Source organism: Saccoglossus kowalevskii, chromosome 9 (genome assembly GCF_978046115.1).
Source record: "Saccoglossus kowalevskii chromosome 9, keSacKowa6.1, whole genome shotgun sequence".
NCBI classification, from domain to species: Eukaryota; Metazoa; Hemichordata; class Enteropneusta; family Harrimaniidae; genus Saccoglossus; species Saccoglossus kowalevskii.
In genome coordinates, this window is record NC_140649.1 from 26802760 (window position 1) to 26820973 (window position 18214).

An 18214-nucleotide genomic window follows, 5' to 3' on the forward strand; every position below is an offset into this window, starting at 1 on the left:
GTCAAGTCACGGTGTAGCTCTCACTAGCGATTATAGTTTACAGTTTAACTTTCAACATGAAATCAACTGAGTAAAGTCAAGTCGACATATTCAAACCAAGTCCACTATCAAATTATCCAATAATTTGCAAATATTCGTACTTTTCATGGTTAGGATGCGTTCAGGGGTTATCCCTGTACGGCAATAGCCATCAAAAACAATGATGGCATGGCGCTGATTGGATGAAATAGTTAATAAATAAAGACGTCTAAATAGAAGTAACTATGGATTGAAAGTTTCAAAAGTATAATATAATAATAGTTTATTATCTGCTGTGGATACAGTAACTTGAAGGTAAAATAGTGTAAAATAAAGCAACTAAAAATAACTACAAATATAAAAGTTCTAATAACTACAAAAAATCAGAATGTAATAAAAAATACAGTAGATAAATCAAAGTAAAGGCTCTCCCTACCCAGGGGTTTACACAGGCGGTGCTTTGTATATGGTATTTTTAAGATATAGTGAAAGAGCAATGTTATTTTTCATAATTTTTAAGAACATTACGTCTTTGTTCATTTCAGTGGAGGTAATTTTGCAGTTTTTCTGGGGGATTTTTCTTTCATTTTTAAAATGTGAGCAGCTCAAAAGAAAATGTTTTTCATCTTCAATATCGCCTTGATCACATTTTTTACAGACTCTGGTAGTTTTGGTTTTCTCCTTCTCCCCAGTTCAATTTCCAAAATGTTATCACTAAGCCTGAATTTTGATAACATTCTGCGTAAGCTAAAGTTATTTACTTCATTTAGATAATTTTCAAGTTCATAGTTCATTTTAAATTGTTTATATGTCCCAAGTTTATTGCCTTCATTATTGTCACTACTACTAGTGGATGAGTTTTTGAGATTAATATGATCGACCGCCGTCGCTTCTATAATACCGATACGTTCACCGTGTTTGACAAAACATGTAATTGGATTGTGCTGTGTCTGCCGTTACTTTGTGCATTGCGTAGATAGATGAAGGAGTAGGCACACACTCGCACACTAAGGGACGGTTCAGTCGTTATGGCCCAGTCAACTAGAAACAATTTCACGAGTTTCACACAAAATAATGACTCCTCCCCGGAATCTAGTCAAAATATGGATAATCAGGAAATGAGATGATCATTAGATGACCTCAAACAAATACTATCTAGGATATAAACAACTATAAAATAAAGAGTAGTATTTTACTGGTGCTTGGTATTAATCACAATTTCTAAATTCCGTCCATAATTAAATATTGTATCACTCATGTCAAGTCAAAACAGTGAAGAAAAGATTATATCAATCGCAATAAAATCCCATTGGTACGGATTTTTACTAAGTCAGTTACAATATAACAAGTGTGGTCGCAGCTAACACGTTTGACACAGCAATTTGTATTTTAGGAAAGTTATACCGTGTGTAAATGGTTATTTTAAAGTCCGAAGAAAAACAATGGGATACCAGAAACAATAGTTGATTATTTAATGAACCTCAGTTGTAAGCATTTTGACCAATTTCCAATTCAAATATTTGTAAAACAGAAGAAGGTTCAACTCTATGGGAGATCACAGTGTCGTCATTTCCATGGAAACACATTTTAGGTAACCCTCATTTTATTTGCTCTTTGTCATTTACATGATACTACGTCTGTCCATATATGTAATGAGTCCGTTTTTTCAGTCTGTCGTTTACTTGTGAATACACTCTTCAAGATAAATCAAACATTTAGTTTCAAAGCGGAACAAGGGAAAGACTGTGAGAATGAAAGGAAACGTGAACTATATACTGTTATCGTTTCATTTTGTCGTTTGTAATAACCGATCGGTTCATACTTTCAGTCTAAGAAAATATGACAATTTAGTGAAAATTGAAACAATTTCCCTGGTGGTCACGTGACATAAACACCAGTGGCTGGAGTCGGGAGATGACCTCGTGATAACACCCCAGTCAATATGACGTATTGCGGTTACTATTATTTCAGGTGAAGGCCGCGCCCTAATATCAGTCAACTTGTATTTCAAAGCGGAACAAGGGAAAGACTGTGAGAATGAAAGGAAACGTGAACTATATACTGTTATCGTTTCGTTTTGTCGTTTGTAATAACCGATCGGTTCATACTTTCAGTCTAAGAAAATATGACAATTTAGTGAAAATTGAAACAATTTCCTTGGTGGTCACGTGACATAAACACCAGTGGCTGGAGTCGGGAGATGACCTTGTATTGTATTGTGTATCAACTTGTATTGTGCAGTGGGCAGATCTAGTTGACTAATTTTGAAGTCAAAACAGATTCAAACGTGACAAATATGCTAAATGTATAAGAGTTCTCAGCACAAAGTCGAGTTTCACAAATGCTAACCTTGCAAGCAAGTCAAAAATGTAACTACCAAAAATGCCAAACGTGTAGTACAACGTGGCGAAATATAAAAATGGGTTTACAACAAAGTCGACGTAGGTGGAGTTTTAGAATTGAAATTCTATGAGCATTGGTACAATCTCTAGGTTTGAGCGCTTTAAAAATGCACCACTTCCATCATCACTGAATACGATTTGAATACTGAAATCTGGCTACCATCTTTCATTTTATATAACTGGAGCATAAATAATAGAAAATATTGTTTATAAACTATAAACGATAAATTATGATGCAATATGGAATTAAATGGGGGAAAAGAACGGAAATATAAATACATATCTGTAGTTATTGCGCCCCTGCCGGCGGACTCACTCGCAACGTGAATCTGCCGGCGAGGGCGCAGTATTATAGCCGACCTTGTCATGCAATGGCAAGAGTCCAAGATTCACCATGGTATATAGTAGCTGCCGTGATTCCATGACTCGATATGTTGCGACCGACAACTTTGATATATTCAATTCATGCGGTGCAATACAGGCAGTTTAGATTCAGACAAATTCATAACTGTGTCTTTAGTCATTTCTGTTACACTGCAGACTGTTAGTAACCCTTGTCTGCAAATGCGGAAGGCAAGACGAGAGGTGATGACGTATCTCAAAACAATGCTATACATGTGATACGATTTCACATTGGATACAAGTTCATACAAATGTAAACGATTATTAAAGCAAATAATGCTCTGTTGTGACAGCGATGATATTACGGGGACATTCATTCGGCAGTGGCGCTACGATGGTTGCTAAGATACTAATAATTTGGGTACTGTATTATTTTTGTTTGAGTTAATTATTAATTCACATACTCAATTTGCATGTGAATAGACTACATACGCCATCAATGATGATCCATAATGTAAGAGTACTAGTATACGGTTAATCCTGGGGATGGGTGTAAATTGCCATGGTGATTATTATATGTCTTATTTTTTTTTTAATCGTCACGGTATCATCATTTGGAAGTATAATTACAGTACAATAATGTAAGATTACGAAGAATAATGAAGGAAAATCCAACAACATTGATGGTGTTACCACACAATGCTAGGAACGACATGACTGCTCTACGTTATATATTTTTCTCTCTTTCTTTATTTTAAGATTTATTTGATTAAACTATGAAATTACATATACAGCGGATCCGACTAGTTCTAATGAACACTATATCTGTAACCTTCACCAAAAAAAAAAAAAAAATATTCTGAGTAGATTCATCATTTATTCATATATATTTACTCTTGATCCATCCATCCAGTTTTCATTTACACCACGATTATTAGAACCGTAATCGTGTGTACGCGTTGTCACTTTGGCATCTTCTATGTTTAGCAATTCTTGGGTATAGGGTTCATTTGCCAAAATTTGAGCGGACAGATTTTGGGTCTCTAACAAGCAAGGTTTTGAAAAACATCTAAACACATGGAAATTTCACTCATTTTCATTGCCAGATACTATAACATATTTAAATTTATTAAAGAACGCTTAAAATTCCTCGGAAAGAATTAAAATTGTTACATAACATAAGTACATGTACATCCTATTTGCGTTCTTAAATTAATACAAAATGTAAAAAATATAAACTGATAAATATACCCTTTAGTAGTAGTAAAATAAACACTCACTGTCTTTCTATCCACAGAGGGATTGTGACTTACTTATGTTTAGAATATTGCCTCAGGCATTCAAGATGTTTGCAACACTGGCGACAATGAAAAATCATTTCACGGATTATATACCCACTATTTTCTTTTTCGTTTTTCGTATTCCATTTGCCCAAAACACACCCCTTTCGCTGAATTCTGGAAATATACCTCCAGTGTACGTATACGTATATGACAGCTTGGTGATATCCCATTCTACCTGATATTTCATGGGAGGATGTATACCAACTGTTTTAGTGAGAAAACAATAACCACACACTCCGATCAGTAAACGCTCATGCACACGTGTACTGCATTCACGCACTTACCGGCATGTGCTAAATATTTTAGGACATGTAATGTAAGTATATTATTCTTTGGAAAAAGGTACATGGCCCTTTCCTTATAATGAATTCGTGCAAAATTTTTAACAGAACTCGCAAATAAATATTTATGTAGATGGTTTGTGGTAGATTAAATGAGGCGGATGAATAATGGCACCAGTTTAACGGTACAGTGCAAATGGTCTGAGCGGTAAAAATAATGGCACACAATCCAGTCGAATTAATTCTCGCGGAAAAAAACAAAACAAAAATTCTGTCGACAAGCTAGTCCATACAGAATTCAAAAAGTCACGGCACGGTTTCCGTGGTTTCGGCCTCGGTTTCTGTTCTCTAATGAAAACGTTTTATCAACTATGTTTTGTTACAGCCCGGAAGAGATTTATTATGTATTTATTATTACCTGAATATTTTATTAGTTTCTATAAAACTGGGAATTGGCGACTTTTTCGTTGCGCTTGACAGACGATGCTGAGTGTATTATCACTTTAAAGTGGTTGCGATGAGGTCACCTGACTGTATGTAAATTAGTCGACTTATCGCGCGGCCATTGACGCAGAAGTTCGGAGGATATGGGGCTCTTGGTGCTAGTCGTCGCTGTTTTTCAAATTTTGGTGACAGGTAAGTTCATTTCCGACAATTCTTACACTTTCCTAATACGTAGTCACATTTCGAGTCACAGTTTAGTTGTTAGGGACGTACTTGCCATGTATACGGTACTGTCAACAACAACGACGACGGGGTCGTAAGTAATAATACTTTTACTTTACTTCCTTGTTGGAAAGTTAAATTTTTCGACAGTTTCTTCACTGTTTTTGTGACAAGTGAAGGGTGCATCGTGTTTTCAGTTTCAAATAGTCGATGCTTTGGCAGTTAAACTATTTCTACCTTGTGGAATATGTCAACTACTAGTAGTTCACAGAATTGCTGCATGTACTCGCCATAAGGAGCGACCAGTTATTATTGGGGGGGGGGGGGGTCATGTTGTCCGAGTCGGCAAATTCATAATAATGTTTAATCAAGTAAACATCCTTGGTCCCATAATTTTTTTTTTGTTTTTAAAAAAATATAAACTAAATAATAATAATAATAATTTATTACTCAACTGTAATCTGCTGTGGATACAGTTAGGTAAAAATAGTGTGAAATAAAATAAAAGAAATACAACTAAAAATAACTAAAAATTAAAAGATCTAATAACTAAAAATAAATAAAAATATGAAAATACAGAATATTATTATACATCTGTCACTGTAACACTATAAGTTACAGTGTGTCATTTGCAGTATAGTACTAGGTATTTTCATCCTACCATATTAGGAAATGCGAATTCCAAATATAGAACGATTACGCATGTAAGCATACTCTAATAATAAAAATATGCAAACATGGCTTCTCCCAAAGTTTGACAGGACCCCACACAACAAAGTTCGCTAAGTCTGTTCTAAATGTTTTGGATTTCCGCATTTCCATGATGTATCTCTGGGAGGAAAAGATGTATAATAATAAGGTTATTACGAGGATACGTGTATATTTTGCAGTATCCTCGTAATAAACTCATAATATAAAGAATAATGCTTTCAAAGGTGGCATCTTTGGTGGAGGGAGTCTATAAAATACAGGAAAACAATACCACAATGAAAACAATGTCAATGCAACCTCAGATAATCTCAACAAACAAGAGCTCACAAAAAAATTGAAATCAACCTTTACAATCTGTTAAAAACATCAGCATGGAGATCATTCTTTTTTTTAAGAAAACTTCGCCATGCAGTTTATTTACCGGCACCCCAAATCACAGTCTTTTTGGACTCAAATCTAATTACATGTAAAAAATTATTGCAAAATCTGTTGCAAATATAACAAGACTTGCCTTGTTAATGGGCATTGATATTTCAGTAAGAGCTAAAATTACAAATGTTGTTGATTTTCAGTTTTACAAAAATGACAGTATCACAGTGTTTTGAATGTTCGATTCATGGAGATGTTGCAAAGTTTTTAAAACATTTAAAACATTTTTGCATATAAATACATTTTTGTACCACTGAATAGTGCACATTGTCATTTCAAAATGTCGCCATTTGCATTAACGATCGAAAAGAGCATTAATAAAAAGAGCCAAATTTAACATTAATAAAATGCAATGTGATAAATCAGCCTACCAATTTTTAATGATAGGCTTCGATCATAAAAGTTTGTAGAATCTTCGACGTTGACCCCAAATTACCATGATTGGTCTGTTCTGCTGTTCCCTCTATACTTGTCACCACGTTCTTGTGGTGATAAATATGCTAATCAGTAGCAAGGCTAGTAAGCTGCCAACCAATAAGCCAACCAGCACTGTTCCCTTTAATTTTTTTGAATCTAGTAAATACTGTGAAAATTTGCCCATTTTCCCCTTGAAATGTTTTTTCTGCATACATAATGCATGGAAACTTTCTCAAAAGACAAAATTTCACTGAGAAACTACAATTGAATCTGAGAAAATTGAGCGAAAATAAGGCTTAGAGGGAACACTGCCAGCCAGCTTTTTGTCCGATCTGTTCTACGCAACTATAATGCATGCTTGGCCTGATGTATAGAATCTTTTGCGCAAGTGCACAGCTACTTTCCTTATTTGACTCCTGTGTGGAGTCTTTGCAGTTAGTGTGTCTGTATGTGTGTGTGTGTGTGTGTGTGTGTATGTGTATGTATGTGTGTCCGTCTGTTCCACTGATATCTCAAGACCCATACATCTATTTTTTTTGAAACTTGATGCATAGATGCTCTGGGCCAATTCACAGATTTGATTAGGTTTTGGTAGAAATCCATGCATATTAATTTGCATGATACTGGGTTCTCCCCAGGGCTTTTTAACGCCGTGGTGCTCGGCACTATATTTGTGGATCTCGGCGCTTTACTTAGGTCCTCGGCGCTATGTGTTCTGACCTCGGCGCTTGATTTCATATTTGACATGCCAATATCAGATGTGCAAAAGGTTTGTTCGCCACGCTGGTTGGCCCCGACCGGCACTCAAAATTAGTGACCACCACGGAAACGCTTCCGACTAGGACTATTGTCCGATTGTTATTGTACACCGACCAACACGCATTCTGCCATTCGTGGATTAACAATAGACTTAGTCGCACGACACGTAACGGCTAGTCAATTTTGTGAAATTAGTACCTCTTTGTTTGTAAGTAAATACTTTCTGCGATAGACAAAGTCTTTAGATTGGAAGCTAAAATTCTTTCAAAATCAATTCCACCTCGATATAACATGGTCAAAGCGGAGTTCACGATCAGTTCACACGATCAGTGTACTCAAGAAGAAAAAAAAGTGTTTATTGCATGATTTGGTAAAATACATTTGAACTTTTATCATCACAAATCATGTAAAAACTCTTTTTTCAAGACCTATTTTACCTTTTAAAAATTGCTAATCACCTCTTTCGAAAACCGAAAGTTCTTTCGAAAAGTTTTCGACTGAAATCGATGCCAACACATCATGCTACGACTTCGCTTTACTTCCGCAATGTAATTTTTATGATCACTACCATTTGGAAAACTTCAGATTCTACCGGCATTACCATGCGGCATTTTGATGGGTCAAAGGACACGTGCCGGTCAACTGATACGTCAAAATCATCTGTGTTTTTCACCGAAGCAATCGAGCGATCAAAAATAATCACTCCCGATAAAAATAAGTCAGATTTAATTTCATTTCATATCAAAAAAAAAAGAAGTAACATTTTTAAGTAAGAGGAATTATTTTTATAACCGGTGTATAACATCGCAAAGTAAGTTATGTCACGTCATAACTTTGATGATTGTTTTGAAGTTTTATTTGTTCGTTCATTACTGTAAATGTAAACGTTTTAGAAGTTGATGGTACGAATAATAAATTACAACAATACGCCAATTAATTACGTGGTCGATTTTTTGAAGGAGAATGTTTTTGTGAGTAAATAAAATCATGAAATTCCTGAACATATTTCGGGCCTAACATTTCGAATGGGTTTCATTTAACGTTTTACAATAGACATTAATATTGCAACAATAATTTATTTGTTTTTGTTTTAAGTCTGCAGCATTTGTATTGCAAGAATGTTTCATTTTTAAATTCAAACTTTTCTAAATTGTGAAACATAATGTTTTGATTCCATTAAAAAAAATATTTGCACTGTGACCGAGCTCATTAATATTCATAATTATAAATGAATTATGTTAATAAATGAAAAGTATGTAAAAGATATGCAAATTATTATGCAAATGAATATGCAAATTAGTTACAGCGCTATGCATTTTTTCTGGGGAGAACCCTGTGATAATAAGTTCATTTTTAGCTGTTCCATGACTGTTCCACTGATATCTATTTTGATGTAACTTGGTACATGGATGCTCTGAACTTATGCACAGATTTGCTTAGTTTTGGGTAAAAATCCGTGCATAATAATTACTTAATTTGCATAATTAATTAATTTTCAGCTTTTAATATTTCAACTTGATACATAGATACTCAAGACTATGCAGAGATATTTGTGCATATTAATCACCAAATTTGCATAATTAGTTAATTTTCGGCTTTTCCACTGATATCTCAAGTACTAATCATCACATTTCAATGAAACTTGGTACATAGATCCTCTAGGACTATGCAAAGACCTGATTAGTTTTGGGGTAAATAATTCTGCTTATTAATTACCTAATTTGCATAATTAATTATTTAAGTACTAATTATTCCATTTCAATGTAACTTGATACAAAGATTCTCTAGGACAATGTACAAATCTGATTAGTTTTGGGTTAAAATCTGTTCATATTAATTCCATAATTAGCGTAATAATGGTCATGGTCATGCTTTGATACCTTGGATCACTCTATCCTAATTCATCGTCTCCAACATCGTTTTGGTATTACAGGCACAGTTTTACAATAGTTCACTTCCTATCTTACAGATTGATCATTCAATATCTTGTTTTACTCCTTATCATCATCGTCACCATCTAATTTGTTATTCGGTGTCCCTCAAGGTTCCGTCCTTGGCCTGATTCTGTTTACACTTTACACCGCCCACCTTGAAGACATTTTTACTCTTTATGATATTGATTTTATGATATGTAACTTGTAATAAGCCATCTGATTCATTTAATCGCATCGAGATGTGTATTGAAGATATTCGTGCCTGGTTGAAATCGAACATGTTTATTCTCAACCCTGGCAAGACAAATTTATTCATTTTTCATCACGCTTTAAAAAGAAAATTCAGATGTTGAACTCATTGAGAATTGGTGGGTCTGACATAAATCTTTCTAGCTCAGTCCGTAATCTTGGGAGTCCGTTTTGAAACTGATGGTGATTTGGGGCACCATATTAATCAGATTTGTAAGTCAGCTTACTTTGCACTTTACCGCATTAGTAAAATTCGAACTCTATTGGATAAAGCAGCTACAATGAAGTTTGTCCATGCATTGTGATGTCGAGATTAGACTACTATTTATTTATTAACACACAACATCCCCCGGAGGGGATGAAAAGGGTTACAAATCAGATATTAGTAAAAGAAAAATAACCACATAAAGAGTAAGGGAACAAAAAAGGCATAAAAAAAAAAAAAAAAAAAATAATTTGAATACAAGGAATGTATTACTGGCTTAGTTTATGTAGGTGCTGCTGTCTTGTATTAAAACAGTTTTTTAAATATTGAATTTATTTTCATTACTAAATTTGTCAAAATTTGGTATACATTTATTAGCTACAATGTAAAGTTTTAATCTTATTTCGTTGTAATGAGGACAATTTGTGACAAAATGTTGTTCATCTTCAACATGGTCATTGTCGCACATATTGCAGACTCTGTCTTTAAAATCCAATCCTGTATGCCGGCCTGTTTCAATTTTCAGACAGTGGTTGCCAAGTCTAAATTTTGTTAAGGATTTGCGAAGTTCACTGTTTTTCATAATTGTTAAGTAGTTTTCTTGTTCTATTTTGGTTTTAAAAAGTTTGTAGGTTCTTAGTTTATTTTTAGAATTTGATTTTTTCCTATTGTCATTATTTATTTCATTTTTCCACTCAGTTGTAAACTCTTCTTTTAATTTCTCATCAATTGTTTTTAATTTTGATAATGAGATAATATTTGTTTCATTTAAAAGATAAGAATGGTTAATATTTTTTAATATCAGATCAAGAGGTTTTTTAAACCATTTACTTTTAATAATTTTATTGACATAGTATGCTTCTTGAAGTAGAGTATTTGTGGAATTAGCAATACGATTGGCATATTTTATCATTTGTTTCTTAATAAAAGAGTCAAGAGGTAATTTTCCCAATTCACTATATATTGCCATGATTGGTGTATTTTTTGAGATACCAAGAATGTACCGATAGTATGTAAGCTGAACATCCTCTACAATTGATTTTGTAGAGCTTTCTTCTCCCCAAATGTCACTCCCATACACAATAACTGGTCTGATAAGTTTATCAAATAGTGACAGTAGTATGGACATGTCCAGATTACCAGATCCAATTTTGGTCTTTAATGAGAATAAGGCTTTTATTCCTTTTCTTTTTAGGTTTTTCATTGCATCTTTAAATTTACCATTTGGACTCATAGTTAAGCCAAGATAATTGAAATCTTTAACTATATTGATTTCTTTTCCTTCATAAAAGAATATTTCCTTGTTAAGGAGTCTGTTACACTTATTGAATATCATTATTTTTGTTTTATCTACTGTAATATTATATTTTATGGTTGCACTCAATTTCAGCTAGACAATCTGTTCAAAAAAAAATTGACAACATTACATCCAACTTTATGATTTGCATTGGCTACGCCTTCATGAAAGAAAAAATTTTAAAGTACTGTTGTCTGTCTATAAATTTTTAAATAATTCTGCTCCAATTTATTTATGTGATTTGGTTGACCATTATGAAACGGGTCATAGTGGTCTCAAGTCATCTAACACTGATCTTGTTATTGAAAAGAAAGGATTCAAAATGTACCACAAAAACATATGGTTGGCGTTCTTTTAGCAATTATGCCCCCTTTTGTAGAATGAACTCTCCATTTGTCAGTTAATCAGTATCAATGTTTTAAAGAAAAGTCCAAAAACTCATCTGTTTAGAAGACAGTTCTTCATTTAAAGTATTTTGAAAACCTTTTCTTTTATTTTTTTATAATACTGTTAATTTTTTCGGTCCCGTTGGACGTAGTTCAAAATGGGGACTTAATTTTGATGTAAATTTACAAGTTTGGAGCAATGTCAGTGCGATTTTCGCGGAAAAGTGACAGAAAAGCATGATTCAGACAGTCGTTTTGACTGCTCAAAATGACTGTCAATCATGAGTTTATGAAAATGCAAAGTGTTAATCCCGAGTTGTTTGTTCAATCTCTAGGTATGTTTATGTAATTACGGAGTTGATCATGTAAGTGATATCATGGAGCTAATATGAAATGATATGTTGTGAGCTGTTTGTATGACCACTTCAGGGGCGTCGTCAACAATCTACGAAGTGGCTTGATAGAGGGGAATGTTTGGCCAAAATAGTGGTCCAGCCCTGCACTTAGTGAGAAATGTTGAAATAGAGGCAACTTGGTCTCAATGCACGATATAATACATATAAAAGTTTTATGTGTGATGATACACGAAATGCCGCCTTTTAATATACTTATATTACGTGAACATTCTAATAACTTCCTTAGAATATGTACGCAAAGAAAGACATTCATGGTTTCAAGGCTTGTAAACTTGCTGGATTTTTATTTTCCAACGGCAACAGAGGTGAACTAGGTCCTGAGCGGCGAGACCATGAATTCAGTTATGAGAAGGGAAAACCAGATGGTTTTCACCCCATTGCTGATGAAAAGATGGGTACTGGCCTAAATTAGTTCATAAACAAATGCCTTGTTGACATTGAGTGGTCATAATAACATGATAATAGTGGGATTACATACATTCATGCATGGAGGTAAAAAGAGAAGGAGTCACAGCCAAGCTTAGATCAAAGGTACCAGGATGGTCGTTGCTGTTTGTACATAGATCAGGGAGTTTATTTGCCGAACGGATCAAGGAGGACAGTTTCCTCTTAGCGCAGTGAGGATTACCGTGAATTAGCATACTACGGACCCCTTCGGCAGCACTCGATGATTTTCGTGACAATTCTGTCAAATTCTTATAAACAAATATGGCGACGATCGATAACGCGTACGAGTTTGACTACGATGCTGAAACTGCTATGTCCTTCAATTCAGAAGACGTAAACGAAATCAAAGAGCATATTACAGACAAAAAATTGTTTTCCATATGCTGTGAACAAAATGATTGCTTGAAAACAAAAAATGCAGCGAATTTCTTGTTGATGCACTGCCGTAGGAAGTAGGACATACAAGGGATATAAACTACAACAAGCGTCATTTCGAACCTCAAAATTCAGTCTCTGGTACAACGCGGTGCGGTCCATGCCATGCACCATTGCAAAGATCATTAAACGAGCTTTATTGTGGACTAAAAACAGTACTAGCAAGGTTTCGAAACATTACAATATTGCTGATTCAAAAATACAATGGAAAATGTGCTGAAAAATGAAAAATTACATAAACTTAACAAGAAATTCTCTGATTTTCAAAATTCCAACTTTCCCGTTCTCACAAACACGATTCCTCTACGTATAAAAGATCTGCGCATGCTTTATGTCCTTTGACATTTACTGCGACACCGTAAAACAAGACCTTGGAATGTGTACTGTGCGCAGCAACGCTTGAGAGTAAATGACGCGTCGACGACGATCCTGGGGTGAAAGGACGATAAGACAAAGGGAATTATGGGATTAAACATGTCTAAAACAAAAGAAGTTTAAGTGGATTATTTTGGCTGTGACTCCTTCTCTTTTTACCTCCATGATTCATGTGTGTAAATCGTCCCAGTTATTCAACAAAATTACATCCCGACGAGTATGCTTCTCGAACTTAATATATGCTGATGCCAACAAGTATATATATGCCTCGAAATAAAAATATTTCCATGCATATATTCGTGTATATTAGGCGTTGGGCAGCTGGGTATGCCCATGCCACACACATATATCATAGTTCTTTTTGTTTTTTTTAATTTGTGGGTGCCTTGTTTTTTTTCACATTGTAGAATGTCATTATTGCCTATCTGACACATTATAGCAAATGTTGTACGATAACTATTTTGTGTAGGTGTGACCTCAAAATGAACTAAAGTCAGAAGTTAAACTGCGTAAAATGATATCCGGTTTTGACAACTTACGGATCAACTGTCATACAAGATCAATAATAACTTACAAATTTACACAGTAAAAATTATGAAAGTTCATAGTTGTTTAAAAAAACATTTCAGATCTTTCTTTGTACGTGAATTGCCATCTTAGTCAAAGTCTTAAAGTCCGAGTCGGCGTCCCTGCCACTGTCCAACAAAATCCCTACAGCTTCGTTCTGGAGTTTGTAGATGTCGTCACACAGGATTTGGACTTGGCATTTTTAATCCACGGATTTTGCTGTCTGTCAGCTTGGTGCTTTTAATTCATGTCTAATCACAATATAGTCACAAGAAAAATTGGGTCACTCTGCTATAATGGCACACGATGCTTTTGTTTACAGTCTGTCAATCATCTTTGACCTTTAAGCATCTGCTTTACTGATTGGCTAAGAATGACATCACTACTAGTGTTTTATTATAGAGGTCAAGTCAACATTGTTTTCTTATCAGACTAGATGCTCATCAATCACAGTGAAAGTTATCATTCAGCAAGTTCCAGCGATTGGAATGTCTCATTATATGGATATCGGAAGGAACATTTTTTTGTCTCAAAGGACTGAATAATTTTTTTCATGACAGAAATGCAATAGTGATGATGAAAGATGGTAAAAAGGTTGGCAGTCTTTGGCGTGAGATTGAAAAATTGCTGGCCCCAGTTGTGGATTCGCAAGGTGCTACCAAATATTTTATAAAGCCAAAATATATTGATTTTGAACCACTCTCCATGGTATGGGTTGCTACAATATTGCAACATTGGTTTCATTGTCGATGAAGCTAAAGCCAAACAAGTACGACACTTGCTTTGCGGCTCTTCATATACTGTAAGATTTGCTTGAATCGTTTCTAAAGAAGCAGAAACCAAAAAGGCCACGTTCCTGCTTTAATATACATTTTTGTAGACTTGCTGAGTGTTATGATTCTGCTAAAAAAATCTTGAAAAATAAATGTAAATTACGTAAACATCGGTGAACGCGCTGCCCTGAAGGCAGAACGTGAAATTACCTATTTTGCTGTCACAGCTATTTCATGTTTACCCCTCGTTTTACGCAATTGACTATTTTTTTTTCAGGAATGTTTATCAAAATTACAACAGACTGCAAAGAAGTCAACTGTTTTAATACAACAAACAAGAAATAGGTTTTTGTTAGTTTTTTTACAAGTGAAGAAAAACACTCCCTGGGCATTTTTTCGGACATGACCTCAATTTCTTTATTGTATCAAAATTGGAGGGAGGGGGGGCATTTGCCTGGCTCTTACTCGTATAAATACGGTATCTCAGCCTAGAGGCTGCTTTTTAGTCCTTGTTTGGACGCTTGGACGCAATCCGAAAACGGGGACTTATGTTTTGACCTCCATGCGTCTGTGTGTTCGTGTGTCTGTGTGTGCGTTCGTTTGGACCTGTATCTTAGAAATGCCTAGACCAATCACAATCAAACTTCACACATACATCATACATGACATTATACATCAATTTGTTTCACGATCTGATTCAAAATGGCTGACTGGCAGCCATTTTGTTTTAATGAATGGGCTTCTAGAGCCATATCTCTGACTTGCTTTGACAGATTATGTTCAAATATTAAATATTCATTATACATCATGTCATTGATATACAGATATATTGGTTTGACGATCCTATTAAAAATGGTCGAATGGTGGCCATTTTTGTGCTAAAGAATTGGATTGTGTTCAAACTTGGTACATACGTTAGACATTACGGGTTCCTGATGCACGTCATTTTATTTTTCAGATTGGATTCAAAATGGCTGACTGGCAGCCAGTTTGTTTTAATGAATGGGCTTCTAGAGCCATATCTCTGACATGCTGTGACTGATTATGTTCAAATTTTTAATATTCATTATACATCATGTCATTGATATACAGATATATTGGCAACATGCACCACAGGCGTTAAGATTGTCGAAAAGAGTGAGTTCGCGAAGCACCCCAAAGTGAGGTTTTGCACTTGAGTGTCATTTGCATGTTGAAAACTGGCGGTCATCTTTCCTTTTATATACCCGGTTTATATAGCCACGGTTTAAGACCCAGGCAGGTCTGGTCTTAACCAGGTTAAAATACATGTATATTAATTACCTAATTTGCATAATTAGTCATGTTTTCTGCATTTTCCGTATTAACATTAAAACCAATCATCGTATTCCAATGAAACTTAGTACAAAGGTACTGGGATACTCCACAGGCCTGTTTTGTTTTTGAGTGAATTGTGTGTATATGAATTGTCTAATTTGTGTAAATTAGCCAATATACATGTAAAGCACTCCCACAGATATCTCAATAACTACTCGTGAGATTCCAATGAATGATATATAAATAAAGATTAAATTCCATACTTGCCTTTTTGTTTTTCGATTATAATAGATGTTTTGCCGATGATGTTTATTGATACCTCAACCACCTTGCCCCTTACTAGCAAACACGACAATTGACAAATTGACAAATTATATTTATTTGTTTGTGTTTGTTTGGTCTTTTGTTTGTTCATTCGTTCATTCGTTCATTCGCTACTGTTTCTTATAATTATTGTGATTATCAAATAGTGGAATAAATTTATTTGATATTTTAACCACAAGAATCCTGTCTGTTAATGACATGACATGAATTGCTCATTTTGTTAGAATAATTTTGTCTAATTTTTCAGTGTTTTCATCATCTTTAGTGGAAAATACAATTTTCAACTACAATGTACATGTACTTCCTGCATGTTGCTTTGAAATCTTCATCAGATTTACATCTTGTGATGAAAATTTTTTGAATCTATGGTCCTGTCATCCTGTCAGAGATGCATTCATTTGAGTATTAACTGTGACTATTTATCTACCAGGGAAAATCTCACAATGAATACATCTTATGCCCATGTCTTTCTCACATCATGTACCCACCATTACTATCATGGCAATTGTTGGTGGCTTACAGACATTTACAATAACTTGTTCTTTCAGCTGTTGCATACAAGGATATTACCTTTTTTAATGCAAAAGCATTACCAAATAAGACTGCCAATACATTCATTGGTGGATACTCAGCTGGTAGTGATAGGTCAACATCATTTACATTTGGTAGAGTAATAGATACAGGTAAAGGGGATGAACTACCAAGTGATGTGACTTATACTGACCAGAATGGTTATGCAAGGAGGATGACCATCCAAGCAGGCTCTGATCTACCTGGTGTATACTACTGTGATCATTCAGGTTTCAGGTTACAAACTGTTCTAGTGGCATCACAAGGTAAACAATTTTTTTTTTCACAGAAAGTGATAGTACCGGTACATTAAATGGGTATACATGTAGTAGGTAATATTGAAGAGAGAATTCTATACAATGTATTTGAAAACAACAAAGCAATTGTTGAATTCTGTAACAATAATATAATGTGCAGTACATATGTGTAAAAACGTTATAGAATTTAAAACATAGGTTTTTATTTCCTTTAATGATATTTTTAATTTCATAATTAATATATTTAACATGTATGATATGTGTGTGTGTGTATGTATGTATGTATGTGAAAACGTTTTTAGCTGAACTGTTTATCTTGATTTTTGTTGTATAGCAGCAATATCTAGATGGCAATTTGTACATGAGAAGTTGATCCTCCAAACATTATGCAAAAACTATAAAAATGCTTAAGGTAGCGGGACTATTATTTGCATACTTGTTTTCATCTTCTAATTGTGACTAAATGACTACAAATAGACCCAGGAAAGTTTATATTTTTAGAATCGCCAGACTTCAAACTTTTCACAAGTGTATTTTGCATGCCCGTATCTGCATTCTACAACGCGTTACTCAATCAAAGGTGTAAAATTACTTTTTCTGTAAAAAAAAATAATTACGCATTTATGCTGGCGATAAGAAGTATTTTTTTCACTTTTCCTAGTTGTTCAATAGTCTGGTAAATTGAATGTGTCTGGTCAGTTTTATTCAAGCAACGCGTTTTAAAAAATAGTGTGCTGAATTTCAATTACTGTTTTAGTCATATTGCCCCCAACTCAAACCACAACTCGTTGGTAAATAATCGATGAAATAGTTTGTCTGGACACATTCAAGTTCCTCTCATTGTCACCTTAAAGCTGTGAAAATTTGGTCTGTTTTACCATGTGTAGGGGCATCCAAATGTGTAAGGCTATTAGAAACCAAAAAAATAAAGGAATGGGATAGCTATAGTTGGATAAATTCGTCATATGAAAACACCAAAATCAATGATTTTTTTCAGTGGCTGTGTGACCTTGTGTCTGACACATTCATATGCAAATGACTAATCTGTGAAACAAACAGGGGCAGAGACAAACTACTCAAATGTTTGGAAACACTCATTGTGTGTCAGATAGCTACTGATAACACATCCTAACATTGCTTTGTCTTGAGTTTATCTTTGAAACTTATAGGCACACAGATTAAACCAGTGTTGTTGATTTTGGAAAACACTACTGAGGCTGCCTTGCTTCCCTTCAGAAAATCTATATTTTAACCAACTTGCATGACATTCTATGTTATGTTGATTTTATCATATGAAAGTTTATAGTGCATTTCA

The 18214-nt window shown here is 34.5% G+C and overlaps 1 protein-coding gene across 3 annotated transcripts in view; it reads left to right on the forward strand.

Moving 5' to 3' along the window:
• The first annotated feature begins 4936 nt into the window (after positions 1 to 4936).
• LOC100375402 (receptor-type tyrosine-protein phosphatase mu-like) overlaps positions 4937 to 18214 on the forward strand; it is a 112209-nt gene continuing 98931 nt past the window's right edge. For 2 of the 3 annotated variants that reach the window (XM_085503360.1, XM_085503361.1), the window contains exons 1-2: positions 4937 to 5022; positions 16621 to 16908. In XM_085503360.1, coding sequence (XP_085359486.1) covers positions 4974 to 5022; positions 16621 to 16908 — 337 coding nt within the window. In that variant the 5' untranslated portion in view covers positions 4937 to 4973. The remainder of the gene's footprint in view (positions 5023 to 16620; positions 16909 to 18214) is intronic. The other variant, XM_085503362.1, reaches the window with a different exon arrangement.